Here is a 23,061-nt window from a genome sequence, read left to right as displayed (position 1 = left end):
ACAAAACTACTCAGGTATAAAACTGAGACAATAATCTTTTATTTCTTTACTAGCACTAAAGTGTGCAAATCAGGGAGAGAAGAATAACTCCAGCAATTTTAAGCAGTTTCATCTCTGTCTTGTGCATTTGACATTGTAGTCCACAAAGGCTGCTTTAATTGAAGGATGGCCTACACCTGCAACCCAGCTTGGCTTTATGTGTGATAGTAGCTAATGATCACTAGAAATCATTCCTGGAGGGGCTGAACTTCTTGTTTCATTGAAAGCATGTTAGCAACATGGTTTGCTGCCCAATGGGGAAGGAAGTACTTTGATCCTAATCCTGTTAACACATTGCCAAGCATTCTGAGAGGAGATTGATGTTCAGCACTACTAATTTCCAATCTCTTTTCCACCATAGTAGCTGCTACGTATCTCAGGGGTCAGACAGGTGCTCTCACAGAAAACAGAAGGGTGAGAGAAAGATGCATAGAAATCTTGAAGGTCAGTCACGGGATAGCTAACGAGTCTTGGTGCTTCAAGTGCCAGTGGTGCGTAAGCAAACTGTCACAGATATCACTTTTGGTGCTGTATCCTAAAATATGCTGAGCATTGCCTTCTGACTAAGATTTCATTGCAACTGTATGCTGTGTTTCAGACTAATGCAATTTTTGCTTTGTAAATAGAGCCTTCACCTCTGATCAGCCCTTAAGTGGCGCTGAGTAGTCATTAGCGAGGCCAGGTGTGTTCTTGCTTACCCACAAATGCTGAGCAGCTGATGTGCTATCAGCTTTCACAGCAAAAGCTCAGGGTGAACAAGGACACCCTGCAAGGGTAAAAGCACCATTCTAGAAACTCAGTTTAACTCCACAAACACTGATATGTTTTTGGTAGAAAACACTTCAGCCTGTTTTGACCTGTTTCAAATAAAGCCTTTCACTGAGAAGGTCTGAGAGGGCCGAGCTTTGTCTTGATCCAGCACAGGGTTAAGAGTTCTAAATAAGAAGCTGTGAGGAAAAAGGAAACAGTGATACAATCAAAGAATGGCCTGGGTGGAAAGGGACTTTAAAGATGATTTTGTTCCACTTCCCATTCCATTGACAGAGACATGTGTCATAAGACCACATTGTTCAGAGTTTCATCCAACCTGGCCTTGAGCACTCCCACGGATGGGCCATCCACAGCCTCTCTGGGCAACCTGTTCTAGTGCCTCAAAGCACTGCCAGCAAAGCAAAGTCTCATCTCTTCCTAGCTTAGAGGTTTTTGATTAAATCTCTGTGTTTGGAAGAGGAGCAGTCAGGAAGGGGCAACTGAAAGTGGCCAAATACTATGAACACTTAAATTTCATTCAGCAAGCAATACTTTGCCAAGTGCTTGCATTTGCATACAGTAAAACAGAATCAGAAGAAGCTGCAGGTTTTACATAAATACTTCAGGCAAGGGCTGGACTGGAAAACTTTGTTTAATCGACAGAAAATAGCAGGAGAATGGAGATATGAAACACTGCTAGAAAATTGAAAGAATAATTAATTTTACTGAAAACTCCCTATCTTAATCTTGGAGATAAACCCTATATTAATCTTGAAAATTAATATCTAATATTTTTCTTGAATGAAGAGCAAAATCAAGGTAAATTTGCTTTAGTTTCAAAGAAAGGACTTGCATAGGGACTGCCAAAAAAAATCCCAAACCAACCAACCAACCAAACAAACAAACAAAAACAAACAAACAAATACATATCCAAAGCTCACAGAAGTTCAGACAGAGCAATTAATTAGGCGATGGGCAACTCTTACAGGCACAAGAGATGCCAAAGGACCTAGGGCATAATGTGCGTCTCCTTCGTCATGCCCTGAGGCCAACACTGCTTTCTCATGGTTTCAAGAACTTTTATATAAAGAATATTGACATTGTTCTGCCATAGCAAAAGAGCTGCTCCTCTGTATTTTTGCCAAAATCAGAGCACCAATGTTATTTAGTGGCATGTTAATGAGGAAGAAACAAGGTACATCACTATCACAAACATTTATCTGGTCCAGAAAAGGTAGTCACATACACTGGAGCAGAATCACCAGTTCAGAATATGATTCTGAACTGGCAAATTTCCATGTTATCACTGCTGTATGTTGGAACTTATCCATAGTCTCTACATCAGCTGAATATCTGGCCATAAAATCTGCATATATTGATGGATGCATGAGCCACCACATTCTCACAGAAAATTGGTTCACAACCAATGGGAAAAAAATCTTTGTTTTTATCAATATATGATAATATAAAAGGATTTTGTTTACAAGTTTACTAATCTTCACACAAGATAATTAGTTAGTAATATTTCTGCTGAATTAAGTGTATACAAATGTATATATTCTCTTCACATTATTATTCATTTCTGTCAAATTTTTGTTTAGTACATAAATGCAGCTCTACTAGTAAAAGCATGATGCCATTTAACTCAGCACTTAGTCTCTGAAAATAGTCTGAAACAAGCACTTAGAGAAAGAACAAGAGCAGTAGCTCCCATTGTGCTCAATGGGCTCCCAGGCTACATTAAAATTCATTTTAAATCTTTGTAGGCTTTAAACAATTTGTCCAAACTCCAATTTTTAACACTCCTTTCAAATTCATGACAGCTACAATGAATTTTATTACTGCCTATGGTTTTCTAAAAACTGTTTCTCAATACCAGTGACTTTACACTTAGTTTACTTTAGAGTGTCTCAGTTCTCAGAATTACAGGCCAACTTTTCCCTGATCACCTTCTCCAAGTTATTTTACAACATATTTTTCTCTCTCATTCACCTTTGCTTACTCTCTGACTCTCTCTTATTCATTCTCTCTCACTCACCTCTTTTCCTAGACATATTATTTTTTACTCCAGTTCTGGATGAAATCCATTTCTATTAGATATAATTCTCAAAGCCTTCTTTGTTCCTTTTCCAGTTCAATTATTTTGAATTAACATGACCTGAACAGCACACAGCAAGCAGCATTGCAGCAAAAGTTCATGCAAATGCAATAAATTTTGTGATAACTCTGCCCTGGAGCAGAGGTTGATATGCATGGATAAGGATTAAGATTTTTATTAACTTATAGTTCAGTTACTCTGGGGTTCTGCCCATAATACTTCTGTTCTACCCCTTCACAGAGACTGGAGTTCTGCCAGACTGGTCTCTACTCCTAACTGTATGGAGTACTGCAAGTCCTTAAAAACAAAACTTCATTAAACTGAGGTTGCAAGTTGTCTGATGTGTCTTTCTTCCAACCTCCACCACTCTCATGTGGGACAAGGTACACATTTTTAGAAACATGTATTAAATAGCTGCTCTTGCTAAAGTAGAAATCAGCTGCACTCAAGATTTGATGACCCTTTCCCAAGGTCCTTCTGATGAGGAACTGCTGTACATTTTGTATATAGCTCCCATTAAAAACAGAACCACTACTTCATAATGGACCAGAGATGTATTTCCTTTCCTAGTAAATACTGGCACAACGCTAAACTACTTAGGTTGTAAGATTAAACAAATATTCTGCCCAGGTCGATTGTAAGTGATACACTTTGGTATACAAATGAGTCTCCTAACCACCCTTACTAGTGAAATAAATGAAATAAAATCTGATTTTAAAAAAAACCTTGTATCTGTGTCACCCAATTTTCATCATATTTAAGCTTGAAAGCAAAATGAGAATTTTATCTGCAATAGTTCTTTAGGGAGGAATTAGCAGTCATGCCAACAAATCCATAGTGTCCAGTGTCACCCTCCTATCAAAGCAGCAAACCAGGCTCTATGCTCTGGGAAAGTCAGAAAATTCCAGTGTACTCAAAGCTACCACTCAGGATCAGCTGCATAGAGGGAGTGTACTCACAGAGTAGTTCCACTAATTTGAAAGCTTTATTTTGATACAAGCACAGGGCTAAAACCACTGCACTGCTCTGCTACTCCCAGACAGCCCTGCAGTACACCCACATGACAAAGCATCTTAATGCTTAAGGGTGATTATGATTTCAGACACCTCCACAGTGACAGCTAAGACTTCACAATTGCTTCAGGGTCCTACAAAGCCTTTTTGTGACATTTCCAACCTACACCATGGGTAGCTCCACGGTATTTCTGTCTAACTACCACACCAAACTTCCACACTCAAAAACAAAATCCCAAGCTTTGGGCCCAGATTGATCCACTGGGAATGAAAAAAAGAAAAAAAAAAAAAGGAGAGAAATATTTCCAAGTTTAAATAATTGCTCAGATTGCTCAGGTGCCCTTCTGAAGGGATTTAAAGACTATCTTTTACCACATTAGCATTTTTCTGCTGAATCTCCCCTTGCACTCAAGAACAACAGCCTCTTTCAACAAGAAATCCACTCTAGAGAAGATGCTGAACAGCAGATTCACTGTCATCCTATTCTCATCTTGTATCAGTCCAAAAATGAAAATGCTACACAATAAACCCAGAGAATTAGCCATTTTGCATTTCCACAAGTGTGGAAGGGTGACAATTGGCCTCAATATGGTATCTAGTATATGGAAAGGTACCAGGAATAGTTCCTTCAGCAGGAGAATCAGTAACAGCTGGTCCAGGCATGGTTCCTATTTGAAACTGTTAAAAAGCACAAGCTCCAAAATGATTGTTCCTGTGTTCTTACAGTGTATCTTACAATGTATCAATGTCTCTTTATTCTCTTGAGATCTCCTGGGTTGGGTTTGTTCTTCAGTGTCTCCCTCAGTAAGAAAAATAACAGGGCTCTATCCACCAATGTGGCAGCTTATCTTCATGAACCCATAGAGGAACTTAATAATGAGAACTATATAGAATCATAAAACCATCAAAGCTGGAAGACACCTTTAACACCATCCAGTCCCATCCTTCACCCAGCGCTAGCAATATAACTCTTAAATCACTAAACCACATAACCCAGCAACAGATCCAGACTCCTCTTCAGCACTGCCAAGGATGGTGACTCTATCACCTCCCAGGGAAACCTATTTCCTGACCACCCTAACAGTGAAAAAAATTCCCTAATAACTAATCTGAATTTCCCCTGTCTCATTTTAAGGCCATTTCCCCTGGTCCTCTCCCTGCTGGCACAGTAGAGGAAACCAGCCCCCACCTCACTAGACCCTCCTTTCAGGGCATGAGGTCCCCCCTGAGCCCCCTCTCCCCCAGACTAAACAAACCCAGATCCCTCAGCCATTCCTCATAAGACAGGCTTTCTAGTCCTTTCACGAGCCTTGTTGGTCTTCTCTGGACACTCTCCAGCACCTCAAAGTCCTTTTTAAAGTGAGGGGTCCAGAACTGAATACAGGATTCAAGGTGTGGCCTCACCGGTGCTTAGTGCAGAGGGGTGATCTCTGACCTGGTCAAATTTGACCCAAAGTAGCTTCAAATGTTACTACAGTTTAGAGTCAGAGAGAAAGGCAATATGATCCCTCATAACTGTCTCAGAAATCCACATGAGAAAGTTAACAGTTAATATATGAACACTAGGAACTCCTTTGTTCTGATTATCATTAGACGTAAAATGGCATACCACAATTTACTGCATAAAATTAATACACCGCTAACATTTTTGAATCTCACTGAGGCAAAGTTTCCCCAAAAGACTATCCAAATGTGACACTAAAAGGTACAACACGGTGGAGAACCGACAGTTTTTAACTCCTAGTTCAATTTGATTTTATTGTCACTGTTACTCTCCCATAGACATAAAAGAAAATACAATGCTACTTCTGTTAAGAGTGTCATCCAGAGTTTGTCTGGAGTAGAATATGGAAAACTATAGAAAATTTTTTAAAGTTTATGTATGCTCAAAAAAGTTTAAGTATGTCCAAAATATAGACACATGTTTATTTATGTAGGAGGAAAGCATTATTATAAAAGTGGAGTTGGGGAGAGGAAGAAATATATATTATTACTTATTTGAAAAATAACCTATAAAAACACCAGCTGTTTTCCTGTATTTCAAAGTTTTTTTGACATAATTAGCTCAATTTTCTACATTTTTTTTCACAGTCAGAAATTCTGAATGTTCTAAACAGAAACCTTGAAACATTTAATTTTAAACATATTGAAATATTGAAGCAATTCATTTTTTAACTTCTCAAACTCAATCAAACATTTTCATACTCCTAAGTCAAAATACTACATTTTAGTAGCATACTCTACATTTAGAAGATATTTTGGATAAATTAAAGCTGGTATTTTTGCCTGCTTGAGCTCCCTCATTATAAAACAAAAGGACTGCAAATTAGCTTTCAGAGCAACTATGGAACCTTTGCACAAAAAAAGTTAAATCTTAATAAAATGGAGGCAAGCATGACTGCTAGACTAAATGCCAGCGGCATAAATCTGCATAATATTTCATATATATGTGTGTGTGTGCGTACACTGTATAATAATATACCATTATTTTGTATATCACTATTCAAAAAAATCAATCAAGAATAATTCACTAAAAGCCAGAATTAAATGCATGATTTTGGCAGTTTCATTTGGAACCAGTGATATAGCCCATGCTGTGCAAGCACAGAGACTATGCAGTCGAATATAAAATTCTGCAACATATGAAATGCTACAACAGAGGCATTTAGCATTTCCCAGAAATTCAGCAAAGCAGCACCCATTGTGTGCTATGTACATCAGAATCTACAATAACCCTCCTGAAAAAGAGTTATGCTTTCTTGTTTCAGCTCCTATTACATGTTGTTTGAAAGAACAGTCAGAAGATGGTGCCTAGTCTCTGTCTTTGCCGATATTTAATATAAACTTCTTCCATAAAATTATAGAGAATTCTCTCAAAATTATTGACCAACCTGGTGAAAGATTTTTCCCCACTGCCTCCATTAGGACTGTCTCAGACAGTGCAGCTCTCACCACTGTAAGAACCACCTCCCTTGCTTAAGCATTTTTTTTTCTTTCTATTTTACACTCTGATGCATGTATAACCCTATCTTCCTAGCCTTTGATTCCTGCACTAAAAGGGTGTGATCTTCTTAGAAGCATCTCATAAACAAGCTCTCCACTCTTTTATGCTTCTAATACACCTTCTCCCCTCTTTCCATCTTCAGTTAAGTTGATCTTTCTTGAATACAGATATCTAGATCAGAGCAGCTGAGGTCTCATTAGAGCCTAATGATATTAATACCTTCCCGCAAATACAGTCCTGAGAGGCAAACAAAGTGTCTGTTACCATAGCCACGCCATGCACTAAAACCAGACTAGTCGATAGTCACTTTATTCATTTTCCCACATCCCTTTATTTGTCTCTGGGACACTGAAGTACATTGTCACACACATTATCAACTAGCATGACAGCATGAACTATCGCTGTCATCAGAGTAGTTGTGCTTGGCCAAACCACAAGGTTTAAATTCAGAAAGAAGCTGTTGCTGAAATCCGCATACTGATCTTTGCTGGGCTACTGTTTGTGTTCTGTGACACATCTCACCAAGCCCTAATAATGTACTGTGGAAAATGTGTGTCTCTCTCTCTTCATTGGGGCCTGTAAGAATTCCACTAAGTCTTGGAAATTTCTTCGACCAAATTACAAATACACTTTGAAAATTTCTTCTACAGAACTATAAGTACTCATACTTGTACAGTGGCTACAGCCATATGACATTTCTCCTGTGATATTATACTTGCTATAGCTTATCTCTTTAACCGCATACCTAGGCAACTACTGATGGATTTTTGTTAGATGAATTCCAGGCATGTAAACTCACAATTGCTAAAATAAAAACAGTGAGGAAAACTGCCACATACTTCGTAAATTCAAAACTGTAATTTCCATAGCTTTTTAGTGAGCTGTCCTGGTTTTGGCCAGGACAGAGTTAACTTTTTGTGGTAACCATGAGGTGGCAAAGCCTGGAGCTATGTGGGAGTGTCTGGGTTATCATATATTCACGTCATTGCTGGGGTGCACAAGTAAGGAATTCTTGGACTTCCAGAAAGCTGTTTCTGACAATATAAGGTACTGAATATAAAAATAGCTTATTTTAATGAATTGTTACATAAAAGAATGTACACTGCTTTCAACTCATCAATGAAGCATTTAAGTCTGTACAAAGAAGGGTCCCTTATAAATCGTGTCCTAATTCATGACAGAATTTAAAATAAAGAAATAGAGAGACATTATTGATATGCTTGAAAACATGAAAGCAATTGTGAATCAGCATTTAAAAACACATTTGCGGAAATTCAAGTTTTGTAAGTCTGTTTAACAAAATCCCGCTGAAGACTGGACCAGTTGGTACTGGTCCAGACTATACAGAATAGCAACAGTATTCTCTAGTTGTGGGATAAAAAGGGAAATGAAAAAACAAAATTTTTTAGGTAAGAACATTATTTTTTTTTCAAATTGTCTTGTGCTGCTAAGCAATAAAAAAATTTAGCTTCTGTAGAATCTTCCATAAACTTAGCACTAAATTAGCTATACTACGAGATGTAAAACAGCAACTGTATGGCCATGATGGATAAGACAGTGCAGCAAATTCAGCTAACAATATAGCTAACAACTCTTTGAATTGCAGGAACCACATAGGGTATGATATTACGGGCATCACAATCACTTCCAGGTTTTGGAGTTCTTTTCTCAAGTATCACTGTTTTGAAGTATTTTGACAAAAATTTGGTTTTATTTAAAAGACCCTCTTTACTTCCATTGAGTAAAGTAACTTTTGTGTAGCTTTTTTGAGTGACTGTCAGAGAAACACCCAACAGAAGTAAGTATTTATTGAGTTTTACTTAATTATAACCCAATTATTAGCCCAACATAATCTTCCTATCAATTCCAAAGAGGTGAATACCTCTATAACTTTTATGATTGTGAAGAATTAAGAAAACTGGTGAAAATAACTGCTAATTATTTTCACTTTAAAAGGGGGATGCAATGGAAACTATTTGGTGTAGCTTTGCAAAGCTTTTGCAACTCTATAAGGTTGAGCTGATGGTGATAGACCAACTCCTGTGATTTTTGACAAAACTAATTAAGGTGTAGTAAGAGGTATCCCGCCAAATTATTTTTTTTTCGTTTTCAATCACAGAAGCTTCAAACTGGTAGTTTTTTCCAGAGATTAAATGCCATTGTATATACCTGAGATATTTAAAGTCACATATCTAAGTCTTAGTACTGAGACCAGCAGGACAACATGGTGAAGAAGCAGTTCTGAATTTCAGTACCTCAGGACTTCTGCTTTCTGTGTTCACCATTTGCTCCTACTGTCATAGAATAAAAGTCCTCTGAAGCCCTGTGGGGGTAGCAGCAGCAAATCACCTATAAAATACAACCTGCAGAACCACCTAACACCTAGGAAGGATGACTAATTGCTGTACACAAAAATGTCTCCAGCACAGGCCTGAGAACTTTATTGCAGAAATGTAAAGATGCTTATAGGGAGGACCAGCCTGAAGAACCCCCCAAAGCTTGACAAATCACATCTGTTTTCTGTATTATAGACTTAAGTCCATGTATCCTGTGATGGGTGAAACAGAATGACTGGATAGGATTTCTTCTTACATATCCCAAAAATCATACACTAAGAGAAAACTAAAAATCCCAAATTCCAGCACACGGTCAGAGCCTAGAGCTGCTCTGTGCTGACTCTGAGTCATGCCTATAGATTCTTTTCTAGTTTAAGTGACCAGAACTGCACAAATCAGAATATATAATAATAATATAGTAATAGCATGATAATGCATACATTAAGTGAGGGGGAAATTAATTTAATAATGTCCCTTTAGGAACCTTTACAGATTACAGCCTGAGTACAAATCCTCAGAGATCCACAACTTTGCATCAGAACACACATTCCTACTAAAAAAAAACTTCAATTAACTTTACTTTAAAGCAAATTTAGTCAGAGATTATATACATACCCTCTGCTTCTCAGGGTCAACATATCGAATGCCAAAATAGTCTTTTTCCAGCAAGCTGTAATAGTTGCAGATGTGATCGATAAGAAACTGACCCTTGGTTTCCCTCTGTAAAAAGATAAAGAGATTAAACATTATGTGAATTTGCTGTCTACAAAGCTATGCAAAGTGTCAAGGAAAATGATAAGTGAAATTTGTTGTTATTCAGATGAGGACAAGGATTTAACTGTTTATTGTCTCTATAAGACTCAAGAGAATAATGATCAATACACTCCCTGCACATTCATAGATTGGTTAAGGAAATATCATTACTACTCCTACCTCAGGAAAACTCTTGCTGCTCTAATGGCTACAAATTTATGAGACTTAATATGCCACTAGCAATCATATTTCCACGGATGCTATAATGGCATAACATTTATATACAGAATTTCAAAACCCTTTGTGGTTTTTTATCCTCTCAAATTTGAAAGCAGATCTGAATGTGAGTACTCTATTGGATGTTTACACAGTGCCCACAGCAAGAGAGGTCTGATCACTAATTCCCTCCATTAACTCAAAGCTACAGCATAAAGAACAAATGCCCAAATGACTGAAAGAGAAGTTTTCATCTTTGTGTTGTCACTGGGTAACCACGGCCAAATCTTAGTGTTACACATGATATTTAGCTAACAATCTCATTCTTTCTTTCTGTTTTCTTTCATCTCAAGAGTGTGGGCTTATTCTCATTTATCTGACGCCTAATATGGAGATCCTACACGAGTTTTCACATTTCTTCTGATCCAGCTAATGTGAAGGTTCATGTGGGTTTTTTTCTGAAATGTGATTTGTGTCAGTATTGGCATGAGACTAAAGCTGTTTTCCTGAAATAGTTCCTTTCAAACAGACAACAGTGCTTTACTACACAGTGGTGTAGGTCTCTACATTTTTTTCCCTCTATGTGTTCACCCTTATCCTGCACTGAGACATCTCTGCTGCAGACCAGGAGCCTCTACCCTTTGCTGACATGAAACAATTTGAATTCAGCTCTTTGATGTCTACTGAATAGAAACTACACAGGACATGAAATCACTTTATATAAAAATACGACTTAATTGTTTTTCTCCAAACTACTTCCTGAAAACTTTAATGCTATGCCTTGTTCAAACTTTTTTTTAAGTATTTAAGAGGTACTTTAAGCTGTAAAGAGCATGGCAAGCAAAATTGAAGGGACGGCATCTATATATCTCATGGTACTTTACAAGGCTGGGTGTTGCTAGCATATTCACTTTGCACAGAAGTAGCTGAGCCCAAGCCAGCACCATGCTCTAAAGGGCAGAGGAGGTGATAGCTTGGGCACCACCACTGTTTGGTGAGATCTACTGCTTCCCACAGGAAAAATGAGACATGCTAAAGACTGGAGAGTTAGAAAATAATACAATCTGTGAACTAAATTTTTGTTCTCTTACCTTTACAATTAATAAGGAATTCTCATGTAGATACAGTTGCTTATTTTTGGTCTCCATCACTCAACAAACAGATAACAAAATAAAAAACACCCTCAGTTAAGGCCCTGACAAAGACATGCATTGCCCTTCTGTATGCTGACGCTCCTGCAGACGTAACCTTGCCAGCCATAAGAACCTCCTCTCTTCCCAAATTCACTTCCAGCCACAATGGAATTGCCAATTTCTCTACAGATTTCCTTTTCCTAGGAAGAGGAAAAGATGCGGCAATCTCTGTTTCCAATGTTACTGTGTAAGCCATCTGATTCCCCTACACCTATCTGTCTCTCCCTTTTATCTCTTATAAACTTTAGTCCTGCACTCTTCCATGCTCTCCTACTTGCCTGGAGATATCTCTGCCTTGTCTGCACATGGTGCTCCCATAATTTGTTTTCGTATTTTTAAACAGCCTTTATCGAAGGATGATAACACATTTTGTCTGTTCAGTTTGTGATCATGCATCCCCATGCTTTGCACCTTGTAGTGTTACCTTTTCCCATGTAACCTAGATGCAACAGGTTTCCTTCCAGCCTCAAGACATTAAAGAATCAACTTGTTTACTGTTAAGAGTGGTTACATTCACTGACATCTCTTGGGGCTGTACCCAGTTACAAGTATGGGCATCCTGGAGACAACATAGAGAACGCTTTCCTCAAAAGGAAAAGTCGTATCAAAGTCTGAAAAATACAAAAGGGAAACTGTAGCTCTCCCTGTGGCTAACAAAAAAAAACCAAAAAACCATACACTTATGCAGCCATATTTCAATTAACTGCTTCCTAACTTAAAATCTTGTAAGTGTCTGGAAAGTTTTGTGGCTATGAGAGACCATCAAAATATTGACAAAATTGCATGGTGACATTTCATCACAAAGGCAGTAGGGGCAATTATAAACACAGATGTGACATTTAAGTTGCATACAGTTTTCAACTAATCTACAGCAAATTATATTGGACTGGGAAATAACAGCTATTAGATGACTCAGGTACAATCAAACATGAAAACAGATTTTACTGGCAACAGTATACAAACGCAATCCATTTTTTAAAACACTGGAAATGGGGAAGCCAGACTATCCATATTTTCATCTGACAAATTTAGAGGGTGTCACTGTGTTCTGGCTTGTCTATATGATGCTTGTATGCGCTAAACCAGGACACATTGGAAGAACGGTCAGTAATACAATCTTCTACAACAAACTACTAGGGCTTCACATTCTAATCTGTGAATTTTAAAATTTGCTTTTCTTCAGTCACCTAAATAATCACAAATTTCTGAGCTCCTGAAGAAACCAATAAAAGCCTACAGCACACATAATATTTATCAATCCAGTGACGCCGTTCTGTTTCTAAAAGTAATTGATGTCCTAGTTTTCTTCCTTGGAAAATAGATGATGGAAACAAACCAAACTAAAAAGAGCAAAAAGCCTCCAAGCTAGATTCATGCTCTAGCAATCTTTAAGCCTCCCATCGATAAACAGAAGGGACTAGTTAATAATTCACCCTTGGTTAATATACCCCCTTAGTTCATTACATTTTAAAAAAAATTCAAGGTGCACAAAAGTCGAGTAATTCAGCACATGCATAATGTAGTGAGAGTCATCATATGAAATTGTAAATGTTCCACTTTTAAAGCCTTCTAGACACCTGAAATTTTGAAAAAAATAAAGATATCTTAATTGATACACAGAGGAAAATACTTGATGTGGCACATTGCACATCAAGTCCTAATTCATAATAGATTGTATGACAAGAAGGATGGGCAATGGCAGTTAATTTTATTTTCTCCAAACAGCAGAATAAATAAACATTTTTTATATTTCTCTAACCATGCTTCAAATTCTTCTGAGCTTTAGAATCTAATGATCTTTTTCTACACATTACTACATATTACCATGCTACAAAAGAATATATTAAAACACAATTTCGTTCTGATTCGTGAAAGAATCTGGATAACACAAATTAAGAACAGCAAGTCATCCACAACAGAGCAGGGGAATGGATTTGGGTCAGAGAATAATGAATATAAAACATTGCCTGAAATTTCAGACAGTTGCTATACAGCTTTCCAATTAAGTGATCCTTAAAAAAAAAAGAAAAAAAAAAAACCCAAAGAAACAAAAACAATCCTTGAATCCTTTTATACAAAAATATACTTTGTAGCAATTCAGAAAAATAATTTTATATTACATTTTAGAATGTTTGTCAGAACATGAAAAAATTACATAATAAAAAACCCATTATTTCCAATACCACTGAAGAATTTCAGCCACAAACAACAGGGATCTGAAAGTAACAGTCAAGTCATACACTTAAAATTTTCACAGCTCAAATATTTGAGAATTATACCACAGTTCACTCAGAAGTTATCCACTATCGTCCATTAAAGAACACATATGCAGGCAGAAGCAATAGTCAGAAAAGTCTGTAGATGAGATATATGAAATATCCTGAATTGTAATGAATACATTGTGTTCAATTAAATGATACTAATAAATAAGCCACTTTTTAAAGTGTATTCATTCAAATATGCCTTGAAATGAGAAATATTTTCGTTCATATTTTTGTAACCCATGCAATGTCTTTAAACAAAGTCCTATAATGCAGATATTCCACACACTTAAAAATTTGGAGATTTCTATAATAATTTGAGAAATTACTTTCTGATTTATTTAGATCAATAGGCACAGATAAGATGAGTATGTTTTTCCTATGGCTGTATTTGAATATCTGACCTTAATACTACTAAAATCCCACAACAAACCCCAACACATATCTAACAGATATAATACCATGTAAATGGCAAAATCCCCGAACACACAAGGTCAGTTTACAAATAACTGTTAAACACTGCTTTTTTTTTAAGCTGGATCAAAAGTTTTCATTTTCATTGAAACAAATATGTATCAAACTAAACTAGCAGCTGTGCAAAAGAATTAAGCAAAACGGGATGTTCTGTGCTGCAACAATATGTGAAAACATGATCACATGGAGTCTTCCATTGATAGGCTCAGAGGGCAACCTGAGTTTCTACCTCAGCTCTAGGAACTGAGTAACAAACTGGAGAATGCTTCATTCTCCCTACCAGACACTCTTATTACAGCTTCCATTTCTGCAGCTCTGCAAATTTATGACTGAGTAACCTAATTCCTTGGTAATTACAAGGAATCTTTGTAGCTCTTGCACAGATTAACACATTATCCCCATCTCATGCTTGCTTTGGGGATTTTTTTTTTATTTCATCTATCTTGATGCAACTTAAAAAGCAAGGCAGAGTGTAACTTGTTCTACCAATTTAACAATTCCCCAATGACATAAAACAAGATCACAAAACCTTTCTGACTTTATGTCAATGCTTCATAAAACTAAAAATGAAAGGAAAACTACTTATAACATTTTAAGATCTTACATTCAGTGAAATGTTTTCCCTATTTGAATTTGCTTTACTGTGGAGTTCTGTGTCTATTTATCTGAATGTCGTCACAAGGAAGAGCAAGAATCACAAGCAGATTAAACACAATATTTCTGCTCTGTTATCTAACCACTGAAGTCCTGCCATCTGTGCTTATCTCTGTCAGGAAGCCACTGACTTTACTAAGAAGTGTGCAGAGTCATAAACACATATTTATTAATACTGGGGATTTCAATCCTCATCCCATAAGTGTCTTTACTTGTGTGAACAGCTCCTAGCAGTGACCCTAGGCCTAAAGCTGGTCACTTAAGTGCTTACTTAAGTCTAAAGTCACGCACAAAAAAAACCCAAAAAAACAAAAACAAACCAAACCAAACAAACTAAAAACTATCAACACAACAAACAAAGCACAATGAAACCAGCATTTCTGTCTAAATTAATGGAAATTCAGGCTCTCAGGCAAGGCAAGCGTGCTGTTTGATTTTGTATGCTTGTTTTCTTCGGTGTGCAACATATTTGAAGTTCAATAGATGTAAAAGAATGAAATGCATGTATTGAAGAACAATCATGATAGAACAGAAGAATGAAAACTAGTCCAGTCAGAAAAATGGACAAAACCATTGTGCCTCTAAGGTAAAAAAAAAAAAAAAAAAACCCAAAAAAACCAAAAAAAACCCCAAAACAAAAGCCAAAAGCATAAAAAGCATTTTTATCCACTAAAAACTGTAAAAAAGATAGTTCTGTTGACAATATGTAACAATTATAAAAAGTAACAGAGCCAAACTACATCTTTGACTGCCATGTCTCACATTTTTGACTTTTCTTTGGACATCCTCTACCAGTGATAAGATCATATTTCTTCTAGGCTTTTCATGACAGAAATTACTTGAACACCAACAGGCACATGACTTCTATTTCATTGACAATTATTCCGTAGTTCAGGATGGGGCCAGCTCTCGCACACCAGAGTTTGGCTGTGGAAGGACAACTAGGAGCAATCCCTGCTCATGCCCATTTTGATACAGCTATAATCACATTTGCATTTGTCTCCAGTGGCACAGCAAAAGAGTTCACTGAGCATCACTGGAGTGGTATGTGCCCTGGAATGGGATTCATTTAACATCCATCCTCTGAAGCTGAACAGGGAAGAGAACTAAGGGCACAGAGAAGGAGGACAACTAGGCATGCCGGAATTTCTCAGTATCTTCTAGATAAATTTTTAAGTATTGCCTGAATAACAGAATCTGGAACAGAACCCTCATTCTGCAGCAACCAAAGTCAGTGACGTGGAACAGACTCAACTCTGACATGGAAAAACTGAGCCAGCCCTAACCCTGACGATATCCCATGCCCCCTGCAAATTTCTTATGGCTCTTTGGATTTATGGATTCACTGAGACTACAGATGACAGCAAGTACTCACAAGATAGATACAGAGACAAGTACTTTGCCATTTTTTTTACTTCTTTGGAAACAACAACAGGAATATATGAAAAGGTCTCACAAGAAGTCAATATTGAATTATACCTTCAAAATATATAGAACAATAAAAGCAGGCCTGTTTCACTCCTCAGCTAAAGTGGTATAACTCTTTTAAAAGGAATTCCTTCCATCCATAATCAGCATTCTACAGTATTTTATACTATTTGAAAATACACTGGAAGAGTGTACTAAACTAGAGTCTAGTCTAGTATATAACATTTAACCAGAAAATTTTCTCAGTTGCAAGAGGAGTCAGTTATAATTTACTTCTTTTATTGTAGTTTAAGTCCCAAAATACAAAAGGAAACTTTTGCTGAAAGAAAACAAACAAATTGGAAATTGAAGATTTCATTTTAGAAACCAAGTATTTATTGCAGATTTTTCTTCTGTTAACAGTGAAGAATTAATTATATTTCTACAAACTTAAAATGAAGCAAAAAAAAGGGCCAACAATTTTTAATGAAAGTCACAAAACATGACACTGCAATAAAGTCGCTGACATTTACTTAATTATAAGTAAGTATAACACACATTATTTTATGTTAATTACCTCTTCCACACATTATTTTATATGGGTAACTATTATAAAAGTGTATGCAAAGTATATATTTTGTTCCATATACTAGTTACTATTTCTACATTCATTAAAAATAATTTCTATAAACATTATCTAATTCTAGAACTTAGTGAAGGAACAATTTTTAAATCTGTCATTTAATATATTCTATTACAAATAAAAGTATGTGAATAGATGATAGAAAACATTAGAGAACTAATGTCCATCTTATTTCATAGGAATTTAGCAGTTAATAGTGATAAAAAATGCTTCATGTCTGAGACAGAAACTACTCTGGTTTTAGAATTCATTTGGTAAACTGGAATGGATCTTAAAGGACATAATTTTTGCAAATATATCAGTCTTTAAACTCAAATTTTTAAGCTCTTAATTATCAATTGGGCCCTAAGCTATACATACTAATAAAGAGAACTAAAGAAAAAGAACCCCATAAACAAGCCTTTATTTGCAGTTTCTTTTGGGGAAGAATTATTAAAATATATCTTAAAAATAAAGGAGAAAGGAAAGAAAAAAGAATAATGTCTATGTTGGGAAGAAGAGAAATAAGGGAACAGCAATTTCAAGGGTGTATATGTGAATGTAGCTAAGGAAGTTCTATTAATCTTCAATGAAACTGCAAGGCTAAAGGTTCAAGCATTGAAAATTTACCCAGAAATAATTGCTGCAGTGAGGTCAGAAACATACTTGTCAAATTCCTCCTATCTTGTTTGGAAAATGAGGATCATTTGAGGTTATTTATTTTTTTTTAATTTACATTATTCATTTGCAACAGATGGACAGATTTGTCCATAAGACAGCATATTTTTATGCTCTCTTAAATTAGAGGTTATTGTATGAGGATAGTGATCAAATAATAACAGATGAAGAGGAAAAGGAAAAAATTACACAACAGAAAAAAATCTCGCAATGCCAGTCCCATGCAATGAAAACTATTCTAAAAGCAAAATACTATGGAAAATGAAAAGTATATTCTACTACACAGTAAAACCTGAGCAGCAGCGGTGAAGACAGGTAACAGCTTTCACACAATCAGTTCTTGACCTCAGTGATATTCTGCAAGTAAATTACTCTGACCCATGGGTAAGTTATAAATAATAAAAAAGAAATATTTATAGTTTGCATACTGCAGCTTTCAAAAGTCTCCACCAGTCTGGCTGGCAAGCACTGAGGAGACCACAAATGCAATATTCATTTACAGGGCTCATGCTCATTTGCTGTTGTGCACATGGGCATCACTTAGCCATGCAGGCTTTGTGTCCCTGAAGTGTGAGCCTCACAGAAGCCTTGCAGCATTAACTGCTCACTTCTGATAACAGCTTCCATTAGCACTGCATTTGTGATGCCATCTGAGACACTATCGATTTCTTAAAAGGAATTGAGTCCTTCTGTCAACAAATCTATCATTTTATTCAATATCCAGCATTGTTCAGCAAACCTGACTCTGCTTTCTCTCTTTCATTCTTGACATCGTATCACATCTAGGAAAGTGGACAAGAGATTTCAGGAATGAGTTCTCAGTCCCCACCTATGAAGCAACATAAAAGCCAAACCAGGAATTCAATAAAAAATACCTAATGTCCCCCAGTACAGGTGATGGTCAACAATCCTCCCTTGGCCTGAATCTTCTTAGTAGTTTCGAAAGACAGAAAAATCACTACATGCTCAACTACAACTCCAAGTACCATTTTTTAAATATGCCTTTTCCAACAGATGCATAGCAGTCTGTCCTTATTTTACAAGAAGTGTTTTTAAAAAAGAAAAGCACCAAAAATTCTTCTAGCCAAACAAGACACCTCCCTGAGCCCAGGCTAAAGGGAGACTCAGCAGTGAATGATGCAGCTCACTTATGCTGCCCAGGTGAAAGCAGCCAGCCAGGGTAGTTGCTAGAATGCCCCTTCAGGAGCACATTTCCGAGCTCAGCTGCACAAACTGAACCCCAACCATGGTAAGGGTCGTGTGGGAACAAACACGCCTTTGCCTCCGCACCAAGTGGGAGAAAAGGGTGGCTTGAAAGAAGCTGTTAGTAGAGCAGAGGAACCCCTGCAAGCCCTGAGTGGCCCCTCAGCTGATCCCCACATGTTCGTCACCTCGGACGAGGAAACACATCTTGAATGTCTGCAAGCATGGCACGGGATGGGTATGCACTGCTGGGAGGAATGGAGGAATAAATGTAAGACCATGGAACACAGTCCCTAGAGAGGATGAAGTGATGCCCATTTGAAAGGCTATTAGGCTGATGTGAAAGGCTAAGAGCTCACATAATGAACAGAATATACAACTAGATATTGCAGAAATTTGATCCATCACTCTGTGGATTATTCTGGAATCACATACCCAGCTATATAGTCATTGATCTGGCAATATCATCTCTGGAGCACACCCAATCACAACAAGTCCTGCAACTCCCAAATAATATCTCCTGACAGACAAGACCCTCAGTCATGGTGAAGAAGTCACCAGCTCTCAGTGAACCAGCTGAAAATGCAACTCATACACTAATCTCATGTGATAAGGGCCTGGATAAAATTTTCGGTTAATTGAGGAATCCTCACCATGCTATGCATTTGAACTGTCAGATAGACATACGACATAATTATATCATTATGCCTCAGAGGACACTTGCCATAATACCTACTGTGCATCTTCAAAAAATGCACATTAAAAAAAAAAAAGTTTTGATGAAAGAGGATGGGGATAAACACAAAGATCTCTCACATTCTACTAATTTAGAATCCACCAATACACATTTTTTCAACTACTCATCCTGCTTACCTGCCTTAGGTAAGTAACTCCTTTCTATCCATCTTTGGTAATATGTCAGAACGCTTAATCACTTTTCCTATGTGCTCTGACTGCAGAAATTTTGTAACTTCAAGGATCATGTTGGCTCATTTCCCACTCAGCGCAGTGCTTCATTCCTGTACTTTCTTTCAGCAGACTGTAGGAATAATTTTACCACAAGAAATTATTTCCAAGCTGCTCAACTAGTGCTTTATAGACACATATGGTTAAATATATTTTTCTGCCAGAAATAATTACACAGTAAAGAATCTTTCATCAGTACTTTCCCCCCTCATAATAATCCCAGTTGTTAAATGCTTGTTTTGAAGAAAAACAAACATTAAATTTGTAAGATTTGACATTCAATCTTCAAAAGAGCAAATTAATGGTGGATTGAAAACAGTGAAGAAAGAAGTCCTCCAGAAGATTTCCTTGGACATGGTCCCTACACCAATGCACCCCAACGGTATTTAATAAAAGCCAGCTATTGGCATCAGGGGAGAAACTCATTCTCTGTGTCATACAAATTTCTATCTCCTTGCCAAAGAAAAACTCCCCAGCTCACATTTTTTTTGCATTTTGGGAAAGCTGGATTGATTTTTTTTTTCTTTCTTTCTCTCTTTCTTTCTTTCTGGAGGTCATTCAGTCCTTGAAAGACATACAAACTGCCTCATTAGCACTACCTAAAATAAAACCTCCATTGCATAGCATAGCCAGAACAACCCTTGCATTTATAATCATCACCTCACAAAATTACAACTATGGTCTTTTTTTCCCACTCTTTAAAGAAGTACTTATAAGAATACAGACTGAAAACAAGTCTTTCTGAATTTCTTTTAACTATCATCACAAAAACCTAACACACAATAAAAATTCAAAGAGAGGGCTTTACAGACTTATTCCATTAACCACAGCTGCAAAAAAGAAGATAATAAAGCAATGCATTTTACAGACCCTAAAATTGTTTCACCTTTACTAGACTTCACTTTCTCCCTTACTGTGTCAGATTCAGCTTCATCATTCCATCATATGCTCAGACTTCCTGTTCCCACACACTCAGCAGAGATCAAAGGCAAGCTGACCTCACTTTTTGCTGTTTCAATAATTGGTCTGTTAAAAAAGGAGCACATTTTTTACTTGGGGAACGTACTGACATACTATTAAATGCATCCTTTTTTACTAAGTTGGGAACTCAGCATACTTTTTTTCTTCTTAGCAGTAGTTACTCTTGTATCTCTTTTAAGATGGCCTCCCCCAAAATAAATCCTAGACTGCTGCAAATGTGTCTCCCCATCTAATAAAAGGAAAGCAAAGCCCTGAATTACATACCAAATGTATGTAACTCAGTTTTCCTGACCTTACAACAATACTATTCTGTCTATTCTTTCCTATTATTAAGGGCAAAATTTGCTATCTTTGATACTTATAAAAGTTTAGCTCTTGGCTGAAACTGAATGAAAAAAAGACGAGGAGGGGAAAAAAGGACTAGAGATTATGTGCTTATATATTGGAAGTTTTCTCCCTGGTGGCTGGCATTTGGGGAATGCCTTGAAAAATCCATGGATGCAGAGGATGTTTATGCACACTGATCGATTTCCCTTAACCACCCGCATTGCCTGTTGCAACTAAATATAAAACCCAATAAAACAAAAAAAAACCCCATAAGATGATGCTTAATAGGATTGCCTATACTCATTTCAGTACATGTAGTGGCAGATAAAAAAACATATGATGGAAGCTACTTCCTGTACATAAATAAGCACAGTTCTCCTGAGCAAATTTTTTTAGGGAATGTGCAAATATCTTGTTTTTTAGGGAATGTTTAAATATCTTGTTAACAGATATTTAAACATCAAACCACAACTTTTTAAATAAACTCCTGTTCTCACACAGGTGATTATGGAGTGGAAGGAGACCTGGCAAAAAATATAATATACAGTAACTTTCATAAACAGAGAGTACAGCTGGTTCCTAGGTCATTGTTTCATCAGAAAGGTCTCTCTTTAAATTCCTATCACATTTAGAATTGAAGAAGAGCAATAGAAAAAACTTAGGAAGACAACTAAGGAACTTGAAAAAGGAGTGAATGGCTTTGAATATTATTGCAAAGTAAAAGTAAAGTAAGATTTCTTATTGTCCTCTGAGAGTTGAAAACCTGTACTTAACCTCTTGTAATTTGGGAGCAAACCAAGTCTACATTCTCCTCACCCAGGTCATCTATGGATACTACAGGCTTATGTGAAAGAAAAAAACTTCTTTAAAAGTGTCTTAGGAAAGAGCTAGATGCAGTGCAAAGCTGATAAGCAGATTCTAAGAAGCAAAACTCTGACAGCTTTGTAACTGCTCTGCCAAAACTGACTGCAAAACCTCAGGATGAAATTATTTTATAATGAACCTCTTTTTCAAAACTGGAGAAGTTACATAAATGAGCAGATGACACCAAAGAATAAAAGGTATCTTGTCTTGCAGCACAGGACAACTTTTCAGATTTCTCTTTCTGCCTGACACATCGGTGCAAAAAGAACTTTTGAAAAATAAAGCAAGAAACAAGCCAGCATGGAAATTGGTGAGAGAGCAATCAGACACTCAGTGGCCTTGCGCCCTTCCTTGTGGGATGCAGCAATCATCCTCAGCCATGTGCCCTAAGTACAAGGAAAGCAGCAAGCCGAAGGAAAGCAGGGAGCAGGGGATGGCCACTGGGGCTAGCTCAGTTGGTTAGAGCCTGGTAATGTCAAGGTTGTGGGTTCATCCTTATATGAGCCATTCACTTAAGAGCTGACCTTGATGATCGTTGTTGTTGCCCTCTAACTCAGAATTTTCTGTGATTCTGCAAATCTCTGAAGATTTCACCATCAAGTGCTTCTACTGCCATTAACCCAAACCCACCCATGTCCAAGTGTTCTCTGAAGAGCCTTGAAGACCAGACCTCACTGAAAACTCAACTGAGAATGCACCAGAGTTATGCAAAACCATATCAGAGACACAAGAACCAGTAAACCAGGATATATTTTTCTAGAAAAGATAAAAGATTCCCTTTCATACAAGGCATTTAAACTTTATTTTAGTGCAGGAATGACATTCTGCTCTTATGCTGCCCAGTCTCACCACCTAGTCTTCTCTAACCCTTCCCAATTCTGCCTATCTTCCTCTTCACCATGCAGTGTGTGGCCAGCCTCAGGCCATGCAGGTAGATCTCACACATCAAGGTACCCAGCAGCCAATCCTCTGAAGCTTTGTCTTCATCATCTCCTCTCAACAGCAAACAGAAACACAAATATAAACTTCTCCTGCCATGCCTATAACCCAATACACAAATATGTGTAGTTCCAAAGGATGTGTTCCAGTAATTCCAGACATTACTACCTATTTAAAACTGACTCCACTGAACCTCTGCAGTGCATGCTCAATCATGGCTGAAGATACTAGTCTTGAAATATTTAATAAAGGATCTCTTATAGCAATGGCCAATAGATTAAAA

General features: G+C 37.1%; 1 protein-coding gene across 2 annotated transcripts in view; it reads right to left on the bottom strand.

Annotated features, from left to right (window-relative positions):
• FRMD3 (FERM domain containing 3) overlaps window positions 1–23,061 on the bottom strand; it is a 129,854-nt gene that overhangs the window by 61,777 nt on the left and 45,016 nt on the right. The window contains exons 1-2 of one of the 2 annotated variants that reach the window (XM_058823432.1): window positions 19,575–19,699; window positions 9,856–9,960 (exon numbers count right to left, since the gene is read on the bottom strand). Coding sequence is in view for 1 of the 2 variants with exons in the window: in XM_058823431.1 (XP_058679414.1) it covers window positions 9,856–9,960 (105 nt within the window). In the remaining variant the exon portion in view is untranslated. Of the gene's footprint in view, window positions 1–9,855; window positions 9,961–19,574; window positions 19,700–23,061 lie in introns of those variants that run through there. The other variant, XM_058823431.1, reaches the window with a different exon arrangement.

This window comes from Ammospiza caudacuta, chromosome Z (genome assembly GCF_027887145.1).
Source record: "Ammospiza caudacuta isolate bAmmCau1 chromosome Z, bAmmCau1.pri, whole genome shotgun sequence".
In the NCBI taxonomy this organism is placed as follows: Eukaryota; Metazoa; Chordata; class Aves; order Passeriformes; family Passerellidae; genus Ammospiza; species Ammospiza caudacuta.
This window is presented reverse-complemented; position numbering and strand designations above follow the sequence as displayed.